The 13,764-nt window shown below is 35.0% G+C and overlaps 2 protein-coding genes across 2 annotated transcripts; one reads left to right on the top strand and one right to left on the bottom strand.

Annotated features, from left to right (window-relative positions):
- Positions 1-2,416: 2,416 nt before the first annotated feature.
- LOC108996997 (gamma-interferon-responsive lysosomal thiol protein-like) lies at positions 2,417-4,782 on the top strand. The gene is made up of 5 exons (XM_018973070.2): positions 2,417-2,822; positions 2,962-3,027; positions 3,364-3,504; positions 4,092-4,184; positions 4,380-4,782. Exons 1-5 carry the CDS (start codon positions 2,538-2,540, stop codon positions 4,587-4,589), a joined length of 795 nt encoding a protein of 264 aa, XP_018828615.1. The 5' UTR covers positions 2,417-2,537; the 3' UTR covers positions 4,590-4,782.
- Positions 4,783-5,691: 909 nt separating this feature from the next.
- Positions 5,692-9,185, bottom strand: LOC108996857 (mitochondrial import inner membrane translocase subunit TIM22-4-like). Its single transcript, XM_018972896.2, has 4 exons — positions 8,817-9,185; positions 8,139-8,329; positions 7,968-8,040; positions 5,692-6,112 (listed from the first exon to the last, which is right to left on the bottom strand). The coding sequence occupies exons 1-4, from the start codon at positions 8,977-8,979 to the stop codon at positions 6,027-6,029; spliced, it is 513 nt and encodes a 170-aa protein (XP_018828441.1). The 5' UTR covers positions 8,980-9,185; the 3' UTR covers positions 5,692-6,026.
- Positions 9,186-13,764: the final 4,579 nt, after the last annotated feature.

Genomic DNA, 13,764 nt, shown 5'->3' with positions numbered 1-13,764 from the left:
AAAAGTTAAGAAAATTTTAAATTCAGCATATAAATATATGTTTAGTTAAAAAAGATTATAAATCCTACATATAAATAGATTTTAAATTGAAATAAATTTAATAATTTAAAAATCAAATATTTAAATATTAAATTCAACTTAAAATTAGTTCAATCCAAATTACAAACGAAACTAATCTTTTAAAAAATGAAATCTATCTAAAAATATAAAAAAAAAAAATTTTAATAATAAAATCCTTCATTTTACAAAAAATATATATAAAATTTATCTATTTAAAATTTATATATAGCATTACTCATATTGCATTTATATTCATCATCATATGCTAGCACGCATCTTCCTCTTTGTTTCCCCCCTCTCTCTCCTCACACTCATTGAATTTCCTCGAAGATATATAAAGCCCAGGAAAGATTTTCTCCGACCTCTGCGCTGCTGCCGTACGTAGCTATTTTGTTTTGGAAAAATATTTGCATCAGCCCCACGCCAGCACACACTCAACCTATTGAGTGTAAAAAATAATAATAATAATAATAATATGAAGTGTGTGCTGGCGTGGAGCTGATGCATAGCATTTCCCGTTTGTTTTGCTCATGTTAACCCGAAGACAAAGATGTCGTGTGGCACTGTTAGGCTTGTGTCGGACCTACTATAAATGCTAAGGGTACGACTCAACATACAACCACACATTAAAATAACACATTTTCCATCTTTAAGAGACTGATCCGCCTTTCGACGCGAAATCATGGAAATATTCAGTCGGCAAACGCAGTGAAAAATAAGTTATTGTTCTTGTCCTCTACCTTGCGTGGGCAAAGTGCCAAAGGTTTATTATGCATTGCGCTAGCTAAAGCGTACGAGATTCGGGTGAAGAAGAGGCTCAGATCTACGGTCGCCATCATCAATTCCGGGTGGTCCAGTGGTCTATGTTGGGGAAGACATCCTCATCTTCAGCCACTACTATAATACTGCCGTCATTGTTTCTCACTAAATTATTACAAATGAAAAATACATGAAAATTTTAGAAATTAGAATCATCGTTTTACAAATAAACCTTGTTTTAAAATATAAGTGTTACTGTTATAAAAAATTCTATAAAAATAAATTTATAAATTGATATTATTTTAATGACAAATTAAATTTACTTTATAATAAAAATAATTTTATAATCTAAAGAGAATTTAGGATTATACAAATCATATAGGATTATCATGTAAAATCCATTGATTCAAATCCGTTATACAATTGGACCCACTTGTCTACGGTCAGGCCGAGCTTAAATGAGCTTGAAGCTTGGTGGGCTGATAATGGGCTCAAAGTGGGGCCGAAGGTTGGACTTTAAACACGTTGAACTCCAAAATTTGAAATCCATCCAAAACCTACCTTTAAAGGGCCCATAATCTGTCACTAAATAGATCGGCGGAGTAAAATCCAATAATCTATGCTCCCCAACGTGGAAGATGGTCATTGGTTATCCTTTGTGTCCCATTTGCCCGGGACTTCTTAAAGAGCAATGCAACACAACTTTTCAATTTTTATATATTATATTTTTTTAAAATTTTTAATTTTTGTTGAGTTTATTGTTTTTAAATTAATTCAATTCTTCTATTTATTATTTATATATTAAATATTTATAAAAGAAAAAAAAATTAAAAAAAGTGTATTGTGTAGAGATTTTGCAGATTTTTTCTTCTTAAAAATCTTAAAATCTTGTCTGCCTGCGAGTATCTCACAAGACGGAACACGTATTAAAAAATAAATAAAAAAGATATTAGATACAAGTTTTAAATAAATAGACTCAATGTAAGCTTTTTGTAAATAAGGAGATTTTATTAAAAAAAATAGATTATCATCTATGGTGGTATTTTTTATGTTGGGATTTATTTTGTTACAGAAAAACTCTATGAGATTTATCTATTTGAGATTTATATAAATTATTACTTTATTAAAAAAATACAAAATTACCATTTACATGATATTTTCCATGATGTTCCTTGTAACATGACCTTTTACATTCAATGAGAGCAAATGATGGTGAGCTGTAGCCTCTAAGCGATTGGTTACATGAAAGAAAAATATACTCATCATCCTTATATTTTACATGATTTTTTAATTTTTTTTTTTAATAAATATATAGTGTATGAATGATGAGTAAAAAAAAATTTAATTAGTTTAAGTGAAATAAAATAAAAAATAAAAATAAAAATGATGATAATAAATAATAAAGCTCTATTGAAGAATTTAGAAAAAAATATAAAAAAGTGTAAAACCCATTTTTTGTTTTTTTTTGTTTTTTCAGTTACTTGACCAGTTCTGCGACAAATTACCGATCTAGAGTGAAGACAAGCAACCGCTGGTCACAAGACGTGGCACCAATCAACGATAAACAGTCACATCTCGTTAAGCCAGAGCTGATCGAGATTCGTGAATTTCGACCAACTTGGAGGACACATGCGTTCTAGTTTCAGGATTTGATAGTTGTGAGTACTTTTGCATAAATAAGCCTAGATAACAAAAATTTGTCTCTCGGCTTTTCTCCAATGGCTTATCGTCCTTTAGCCACCACCTCTCTCCTCATCTTCTTCTTCTGCTTCGCCTCTTTCTCAACCACCTCTAATTCTTCCACGGCTTCCATAATTCTACCCTCTGATTCTCAGAAAGTTTCATTGGGTCTGTACTACGAATCACTTTGCCCCTATAGTGCCAACTTCATCATCAATTACCTGGTCAAGCTCTTCGAAACCGACCTCATCTCCGTCGTCAATCTCAACCTCGTCCCTTGGGGTAATGCCAAAATTAGAGGCAACGACACCTTCGATTGCCAGGTCGCCTTTTTTTTTTTTCTCCCTTTCTGGTTTATCTTTGATTAAAAAAATTGAATGAATTTTATTCGTGTATACGATGTTTTTTTAATTATTTCTGCCATAGGCATAAGAACTCGTTTGATTATGATGATGATTGCAGCATGGCCCTTATGAATGCTTACTCAACACTGTGGAAGCCTGTGCAATCCATATCTGGCCTGAATTGGTAATGTTAAATCAACACTTTGTTACAGAAATGTAAAAGATTGAATTCCATTGCCTTTGGTAAAGTAATTGTTGCTATGCGTATATTCAGATAATGGTGTGCACATCTTGATAGTGTGTATGGAAGCTCTGTATATAATTGTGAGGAAGATCACTAGATCAGTAAATTCATCTAATGACGTTGTAATTCCTTGTATTCATGAATAATCTGTCCTAGCTCGAGCTTAGAAGGATGAAAAACCTTAAGCTTGTGAATTGCTTGGTCAGTTTTCGTAAGATTTAGGTAACATGCAAATGGGAGGATGCTAAATTTTCGTTCACCTCCACCTTGTTGCAGAGTGAGCATTTTCCCTTTATCAATTGTGTGGAGACTTTAGTCTATGAACGCAAGTACCCCGAGTGGGAATCATGCTTCGACAAATTGGGTTTGGATCCAAAACCAATTACAGATTGCTATAGCAGCGGATATGGAAAAGAGGTTGGTCTTCTAACCATTCATGTTGTGTGAGTTATCTTTGTGAAAATGATTTCATGCCCTAGTTTAATATTAATGTCCTCTCAAGAATCAATCTTATCAAAATTATACTTGATTTTACTATTTGTACCATTTTGACTTTTAAACTGAATTATATGAATAGATTATCCTTTGATGAATGACTGAATATTGCTTACAAATGTGAACTGAGATACTTTACTAAAATCATGTCAGGGGGTACACCATTGAAGGCAGAATGGTTATTTTGGAATCATGCCAAACAAAGTATCAGTCCTTTTCTTTTATATTTAAACTTGTAGCTAGTATACTGAACAAAAGAACTTTGAACAAGAGTTTCTTAAACAGAGGACTTGAGTTTCAAGTACCTTGAACTGATTGAACTCTGAACACATTTCTGGCAATTTGGGGGTGGGTACCTCATTTATGATTATTCTCTTGAATGGACACTAGGTGTACCATTTTGCTTTATTTTCTCGTTGCGGCTTGTGCACGAGTTTATTACAAGCCAAAGTTCTTATGCAGTCTGCAATTGGTTCGGCTTATAATGGGATTAATTTTTCTTTATGAAGCTTGAATTACAATATGCAGCCGAAACAAACGCCCTTGAGCCTCCTCATAAGTATGTGCCTTGGGTAGTTGTGGATGGAGAACCACTCTATGAGGTATGTTGTTTTGTCTATGTCAATATTGAAATGTCTACTGTTTTCTAATATTATCGATCACGGCTGTACTCTTGCTGTACAAGAGTATTATCTTCAAGGTTATTTATTTCTTATCATTTATAATATTGATGAGAAATGGATATTAAACAGTTGCTATTTCTTTCTCTAAGAAACGATATAATATTTCCCTCGCAGGATTACGAAAACTTTATAAGCTATATCTGCAAGGCTTATAAAGGCATTGCTTTGCCCAATGCTTGTAGCAAATTGAATATCATACAAGGAGAGAAAACAAATCCTACCCATCCGGTTTGCTTCGGGACAATAATATTGGCATTAGCAGCAAGAATAAAATCAGTCATAACATCATGGATGCACCAGATGAACATGGTAGTCTCGATATAGATGTCTGTAGTTTCATTTACTTTTAGGTTGGTTCATCCGTTCTTCTGTATTTTCTGGAGCTCTACCTTGCTTGTCTATATTTCCAGTGCCCACTTAAGGCTTAAGGCAGGTACGAAATGGAGACTTGGTACTAAACAGAGATATATGAATCATCTTTGTGGTGTATCGTATTTATAAAAAATAATTTCAAGTACGTTAATATGCCACCAAAAATTACGTCTCGAAAAGATCAAATTTGCAATGCACATGGCTACCACATTCTAGCTGTGTTAAACAGAAAGCCAATATGTTCTAAACTAGGATGCTATTACAACAACAAAATGAAGTTATTAGCTCAAAACAAGAGAGTAGCCTTCAGAATCTCATATATACTATATAGGATGTCATTGCTGCTTATGGATTTCTCCTTAAGCAAGATAATGAATTGAAGAGCCATCAGAAACTTCGATGATGACAGACCTCCCTTGGCCCTTCTGCTGTTAAATCGCAGTTAACTTTCGCTTAAAGAGTGGGTGAGTGAATCGCTGTGAGTGCCAGCTTTGGACCAGAAGGTGCTTAACACTAGCTAATATATCCAAAGGATATTAGTTACTCTTCATTCTCAATCAAATGGGTCATATCCTATTCACCAGCCTATATGAGATACACCTCGAATTTGTAGATAAGAAGCATTTGAGAGCTTTGAATTTTGGGTTGTACTGCACTGCACAGATAAGAGAGAAAATAGGTGTCTCTTTTATACACTTTTGGTAAAGGGTTGCATCAATTTTGCAAGACATGAGCATTACAGCAGTGGAATGCTTTAAATTCGGAATCAAGGATGGCAGGCAGGGCAAGGCCACTATTTGGCATATGATAAAGGCCACCTTTTTCATTTACAACTCAACATTACCATTTACTCTAAATGTTGACTTATAATACAAACCACTCCCATACTTTTCCCACTTTCTAGGAGCAATCACTAAATTGTTAGGGTTTTTCATTCTATATACTACGAGTGTGTTGCTTTACAATTACAAAATACGATTGAGATAGAGTGGGAGATGGATACATAAAACGGTAACCAAGTCATCCAATGGCGGGACTCACTCAGGCTCAAATTGCTCTATAAAATTTCCAAGACATTACCTAATTAATTTTCTTTTCACTGATTTATTTGCATGCCAACTCATAATGTATAGTATCTAACTGCCCACTGAACCTCCCTCAATATTGAAAAGAATACATCAGCAGATCGTAATTACTAACTAGCATACAAGGATTACACTTGGTAGTCTAAAAACTTCTAATTGCATATTCCTTCAATAGCGTGGGTAATTGCTGATCAAAGTAGGGTTGAAAATAGGGTATCATCAATGACCATCACTTCTCTCAATTCTCTTGTAGTCACTCTCTAATACTTGCAAAACTGGGATAGGATAGCAATGGGGCACCAAATTAATCGTGCCTATCTAGAAACTTCTCAATCAGGACAGAAAACGCTGCAAAGCCAGCACAACCGGCACACGCTGCTTTTGGACCACCTAGAACAATACAAGGGAAGACTAGTAAGAATACAAGGGAAGAAAAAAAGGCAGAACACAGAGAGAATATAACAATGACACAGTAAAAGAACTAAGAACTTCAATCTGTTGGATGAGTGGAGGCAGTAAAGCCACGGCATATAGATATGATAGAATAGAGGATCTACTACAAAATACAGCCTCACTCTCAAACATCATACGTCAGCTGTAAAGTTTATAGCAAGACACAATGGAGAGCATAGAATGAACAAAGAGCTCCATACATATCTACTCCAGAAATAGTAACCAAACAATTTGCCTATAATGACTAATACTAAACAAGTAAAATGTGGCATAAGCTGTAATTAGGTTGGCCTATAGAAAGTCAAAGGCAAGCATTTAGCTTCCCAAGGTTGATGCCAAAGCTTAATAATCAAGCAGTTCCACAATAATTTTAGGAAAGTCTAGGTAACCAGGTCTAGAAGTAGGCAATAACCAGGTCCAGAAGTAGGCAAATGTGGCAAGGTTTTGGTAACCTACATAAGAACTTCAGGCTATTAAAGAGCATTTCCTTTCTATTCCCCATCTATACATAATATATCAGTATGATGACAAAGACAACCCTTTTATACACTTTTTTACAACTCTGTTTGATTTGAAGGCATTTTGCAAAATAGAGTTTGTAAGAATATCAGTACTTTATAAAACTGTCTTCCAACTGTGTTGTGAGAAGTTTGTAGAAAGAGTTTTATAACTTTTTTTTTCTTTGGGGGGGTCTATGGCATTGTTCCATAACTACTTTTTTTGTTTCATTTCTAAAATCATTAAGTAAATAGTACAAAGCAGACTATCTTGAGAAATGCAAAATAGCTCAATCCATATAATATAAACTTAATGTTAAAATGTCATGATAGTAATGTGAAATAACTTTAAGCAAGACCATGGACTTCAAAAACTTAAACCTAAGTACGGGACTGTTATGATCCTGAGAGTTAAATGCTTAACCAAATTAATATCCAACAGTCCTAGGGCTTTTGGATCAATGGTTGGGTCTTTAACAACTGATATCAAACAAAGGACCACGTCACGAGTTCAAGTCATAGAGGGAGCGACCTATAGACTGGATTAAAATGCCTTGATACTATGTATGGGCTTGGTGTTAAGTTATTGAATACTAATAGATGAGTGAAGCCACCGAAAGGGAAATGGCTACTACCGGATCAGTGTCGATAGAGTGAGCCATCGTGGACGTTGGATTCAAAAGCGTGGTGGAATGTTATGATCCTGAGAGTTAAATACTTAACCAAATTAGTATCAAACAGTCCTAGGGCTTTTAGATCAATGGTTAGGTTTTTAACAAGGACCTATGATGGCATCTGCAATAAAATTTTCTATGACTGCAATTCACAAGACGGTACACACTAGCACATAGATAGAAGGCTCGAGTGTGTTATAAACCCACTAGGTAGAACTTACCCTTGAAAACTAGCTTACAAGGGAAGGGTGCCTAGGGGTTTATAAACTATCAACCAATCTCATACTTAGTCGATGTGGGATTGTAACAACCACCACACTCCACAACCGACGTCTACGGCGATCCCGGCGCTCACACGGGCTGGCTGTGCGCTAGGTCTTTTTCTAGCTCTGGGCGAACACTGCCATGCCAGCATCACCCCCCGTGCCGCACGATTGCAACCGTCGCAACATAGCCTTAGACGTGGGGTGGCTCTGATACCATTTGTTATAAACCCACTAGGTAGAACTTACCCTTGAAAATTAGCTTACAAGGGAAAGGTGCCTAGGGGTTTATAAACTATCAACCAATCTCATACTTAGTCGATGTGGGATTGTAACAAGTGAAGGAGCACGATGCTACCTTTTGCAGATATTACACCTCCAGTTACACACCCAGCAACCACTGTGTTTGTAGTGTCATGTTTTGCCCGTGCCTGAAACACATAATCCATGATCATTTTTCATGCAAAAATATAGAACGCAACAGATAGAACAGAATCATATTTCTTTAATTTTAGATTTGCGATCGTACCTTCTCAACAGCACATTCAGCTGCTGAAAAAACCAGGCCCATAACTGCAAATGCTTTGGCAGAACTCCAGCTCCTGCGCCCCATCTGCTTTGCTGTATAAATGAACTGCTGCCTACCAGTCATTTCCTCCTGCATTATAGGGTTGTCTAATGCCCCTAGAAACATACCCATGAACAGCCCAAGCCCACCTCCTAGAAACATTTTCACGGCACAATTTCAAATGCATATATAAATTACCGGTACTAAAGTACTATAAACCCTCAACACTAGATGAAGCCACAAAACCCAGAAAAACAGAGGACGACCCATCCGGTTGCTTACAAAGAATTTTTTTTTTTTTATAAGATGCTTACAAAGAACATAATTTGCTTACATTCTCTTGGACATATAATAAGGAACTGAATTCAAGCTAGAAGGCAAACATAAAACCAGCTTTTCAGAGAGCATTATCGACAAAAGCAAATTGCAAGTAAAATCCTCATTTCCAAAGTATAAATAATTTTGAACCCCGTAATATAACTAATAACACAAACCAAAATAGTTCTCGCAAAAAAGGGAAGCTTTTCCTGCATTTTCTCCGCAACCAAAGGAGACCAAAAATGAAAGTCGCAGGAAGAGAAATCAAACCCATCTCCGGAAATCAACAAAACTTAACGACCGCAGGGTGCGTGATCGTACCCATGACTCCGCTAACGATACTGCGCACAGCGCAGTTGTTCCAAATATCTTGGCCGCGTATTTCCTCGACCGTGGGCAATCTTAAGGGCTCAATCGTAGGCCTCTCTGCCTCTTTTGAGCTCGAAGAACCGTTCGTAGATTCGTTTCCCGTACCGGAAGCCATAGACGTAGCTCGAGTCCGAATACAACAACTAGCATAACAATAAAAATACGTGCTTGCGAGAGGGAGGGAGAACGCGGAGCGGTGATGAAGATTGGCGAATCACGGAGGCTTTGTGGCGTCGCCGCCAGTGAAGTACGGAAGCGGATCTACGAAGCTTTTAGAGCATTCACTTCTCCATCTTTATTTTCATCTTTAAATTTAAAAAATAGGTCTTTAAAATTTTAAATTCATCTATATTAATTTATACATCATAAATTTTTGAATAACTATAAATAATATTTTTTTAAATTTAAAAAAATACTATTAATTCTTCAAATATTATATATTTTTTCTCTCTTATCTATTAAAATTAACTTTATAAAATTTATATAAAAATGATTTTAATACATAAAATTTATATTAAGTTGATAATATAAAATGAATGTTAATTATAAAATATATAAAAAATAATAATTTTAGAAAATAAATAAAAATTAAAAAAATAATATTTTATTATTATTTAATTAATTTTTTTTTCAGATATAAAATCAGTTTTTCAAAAAAATAATTTTACATATCAAGATGCGTAAATCACTACTAATACTCTTAAGAAGTTCAGTGTGCGTGGGTGGACGAAGATATACATTACCGAGGATTATGCGTGCGGTGCCCGCTGGGTTATGCGTCGGAGGAAGCCATCGGCTGTGTACTGTAGTACAATATTTTTTCGAAAATTAAAATTCTAATCTCATTCTCATTTTATTTAGGTAAAATGTGACAATTTTATTATTTTTAAATTATTTTATGATTTTAAATAGTAAATTAGAAATTTGATGGATGTCACTTCATTATATTAGCACGAGAGTGGGATAACAATTTGGTTTATAATTTTTTTCTTAAATTCATCACCACACTCCAATAATTTTTTTGTAATTATTTTACAATCTATTTTAAATTTAACTACTAATATAATTTAATAAATTTTTTGTATTTATTTTACAATCTATTTTAAATTTAACTAATATAATTTTTTCATTTATTTTAAATTTTACACTATCATCTATTTAAAATAGAGTTATAAAATAATTATTAAAATGGCTATAACTTTGACTTTTAAAAAAAAAAAGATAAATGTTATACATGAATAAAAAAAAACGGATAATTAAGTAGACGATTACTCGGGGATACTGGCTAGAAGAAGTCAGAGCTTCTCTATCTAGGAGGCAGAAAATACTTCTGCACTTATTGTTGCTCAGTTTCTAATCTCACTCACTTTTGTTCACGATCCATCTCTTTTATTCATCTTTTCAACCATCAACCTCTTCAACAATAACTTCAATTCTGATGGACATGGAATCACTAATCTCACAAACGAAAGCTCTGTCATGGAGTGATATGAACCTTCAACTTGCTCCAGAAATAGCTAAGGCCAACTCAGACAAAATCCTGATAAGAAGGTTAGTTACAGATAGACCTCTAAACAAATATGCAATCCATTCTAGTATTAAGGCCTCTTGGAACTTTATCAAAAAATTTATCATTGAAGATATGGAGATAAACAAATTTATATTCACCTTTAGATCTATTCAAGATAAGTTCAGAGTTCTTAATCAAGCTCCTTGAAACTTTAAAGGGCATTTGCTTATTCTGAAACCTTGGCCCCTAGGTACAACTCTTCATGAAATCAATTTAAATCATGCTATTTTCAATGTGCAAATCCATGGTTTACCACTAGACCATATAACTCTTGATAATGCAATTGAATTTGGGAAAGCACTTGGATCTTTGATTAAAGTGGAAGATGACCCACTATATGGATTAGCCTTCAGAAAATACATTAGAATTAAAGTGGAGATAGACATTACAAAGCCTCTTTAGCAAGAGTTCATGATGCCAAGACTTGGAAACCATGAAGTATGGGTTACTTTCAAGTATGAAAAATTATCAGACTTTTGTTATGCATGTGGAAGACTTGGTCATACCCAAATTTTCTGTGGCTTCCTAAGTTCACCCCCAACAAGTCTTTCATACGGCCCTTGGATCAGAGCCGAATTCAATAACCATCCAAACAACATTCAGGCATCTCATCAAACAGACAGTGGGCAACATGAAGCAACAGAACACATAGACAATTTTAATCCTTCGGCATCATCCACAGACAGTTACAACAAAAGAAAGTAAGCAATTTTTTCGAGCAAACATTATGAAATCACTCTGGGTGGGCAGAATAAACTTACCAGTGGACACTTTGAGAAAATTACTGCAAAAAAACCATAATTGAGGCAATTTCTTCCTTCTCCATCAAGCTTCCAAAAACTGGATGAAATTTCGAAGAGAACAACGCCAGTAGCTTCTCAAACACTGTTAAGCTACAGTGATCAGAATCCATTAATACTCTCACCAACAAAAGTAAATGTTTTTACTGTTCAACCAACCAAAGAATCCTGCAGCTTCAATTCAAATCTCAACAAAATATCCATCTTGTCTTCAAGTACAAAGGCGCCAACGAAGGAAGAATTTACTTGTTAGAAGCGAGATCCTTATCACTTTATTTCATCCATCGATTCGGCGACAAAGCATTCACCATGGAAAACTCAATGGAAGCAAATATATTCAGCTATGCCGTGCTTTAAATCTCAACAAAAAATTGATGGGCCTGGCTTGGAATCGGGCTGGGTCTTCATCAGGCCCAGCTTGTTGAACATACACATATTGAAACAAGGCCTTTGTTGCCCTCAATATATCTACTCTAAAAAGTATGCCTTATTGTCATCAACTCAGAATGTTCAAAGGCCTGACCAACCCATTAAGCCCACAGTAAGTTACAACCCATTAATATTCAAGGCGTGCAACCTTTTAGCAACTCATGACCTCGACAAATCTTCTATAAATTTAGCTTCAAGTCCAGATTTTGATAGTATGAAGGAGCAATTTTATCCTCAAATGGATTTTCAATTTGTTGAAGAAGTAAATCCCCAGCGTGAAATGAGTTCTCTGCAGATGGAAAAGACAAAAACATCTACTAATCCCATACAAGCTTCACAATACTTTGATAATGAAATCACTCTTAGAGAGGTTACTGCTACATTCATAACACAAGATTATCAACCTTCCCCAGTAATCTTATCCTTTAAAAGGCATCAGACTGTTGAGCTTGCTGAAGCTCGAAAGAGGAAATCTCAACGTCTCATTAAAGTTGAGAAAAAAGATCTAATTGTGTATACAGCTCCAGAGTTACAAGCAGATGATTCTTCAATGGCCCTAACACTTCTGGAAATGCATTCAGGATCTTTGGGAAATGAGAAAAAATTAAAAGGGAAAGCAAAACACAATCCCTACAGCAGACCACCCTCTCATTCCCAAGAAAAATTCAAATCAGCTAGCGAGGCAAGCATAAAAATGCCTCCACAAGCCAAGTGAAGACAATGGATTGGAATTACAGGGGATTAGCCTGCCCAAAAGCAATCAGAAACTTTAAGGGCTAATATTAGGAAATATAACCCTGATGTAGTTTTTTTATCGGAAACCTTAGTGACGGATGATCGCACCATATCTATTGTTAATAGTATAGGTTTCCATCATTTTGTTTACAGTCCCTGCTATATGTAAAAAATGGGGCCTTATACTTTTGTGGTGACCGGGTGTAGAACTCGAACATGTACATATTCATAGTAATGCAATCTCAGTTTTAGTTTACTCTGATCTCTCACACCAACCATGGTTACTTACTTATGTATATGCACCAGCCCATTGAAACAACAAAGCTAATTTTTGGAGCCATTTAGATTCTTTATATCAAGCTTTTTTGGTGCTTTGGGTTTGTATGGGAGACTTCAATGATCTCATTAATCAGTATGAAAAATATGGCGGGAGACCTGTTTCTTATAACCTAAATAAGGGTCTCAAAGCTCTCATGGACAGAATTGTCTTGAGTGACATTGGTTATATGGACCCAAAGTTCACTTGGCCTGATTGAAAGTGAACTTCTTGAGGTACAAGACAATCTTATGACTCATTCTAACTAAGAAAAAGAAAGATTTTTGCAACACAGACTTCACAAGCAAAGAAAATATGAAGAAATCTTATGGAAACAAAAATATAGACTCATTTGGCTACCTTCAACGGATCTCAATACCAAATTTTATCACTTGACAGCAACCATTCGAAGAAGAAGGAATGCTATTGAACCAATCAAATTGGGACCAGGTATTTGGTCTATGGACCCTCTTGAAATAGAATCTGCTTTTATTAATCATTTCAACTTTATATATTCCTCTTCAAATCCAATTGTTCTAGAACATTTGGATAATCTCTTTGATAAGCAAGTCTCGGACATAGAGAATGAATATCTAACTACCAGACCAAAAGAAAAAGAAATATTAGAAGCTTTAAAACAGATTCCCAATAACAAAGCTTCAGGGCCTGATAGAATGACGACCCTCTTTTATAAGCACTATTGGAATATTGTTAAGAAAGAAGTCATACTAGCAGTGCATAATTTCTTTAGCAGTGGACAACTTTTAAATTAGATTAATCATACCAACATTGCTCTTATCCCAAAGACGTCTAGTCCAAATAGTCCAAGCCAATATCGTCTCATTAGTCTTACAAATGTCAACTACAAGATCATAACCAAAATCATAATCAATCGTCTCAAATGTCTACTCCAAAAAATTATCTCTCCACTTCAAACAGCCTTTGTCCCTGGTAGAAACATCAAGAAAAATATTATTATAGCTCATAAGCTATTTCACCATCTCAAAAGGAAAATAGGGAAAAATGTTTTATGGCAATTAAGCTAGACAT

The sequence above is a fragment of the Juglans regia genome, chromosome 14, assembly GCF_001411555.2.
Source record: "Juglans regia cultivar Chandler chromosome 14, Walnut 2.0, whole genome shotgun sequence".
In the NCBI taxonomy this organism is placed as follows: domain Eukaryota; kingdom Viridiplantae; phylum Streptophyta; class Magnoliopsida; order Fagales; family Juglandaceae; genus Juglans; species Juglans regia.
This window is presented reverse-complemented; position numbering and strand designations above follow the sequence as displayed.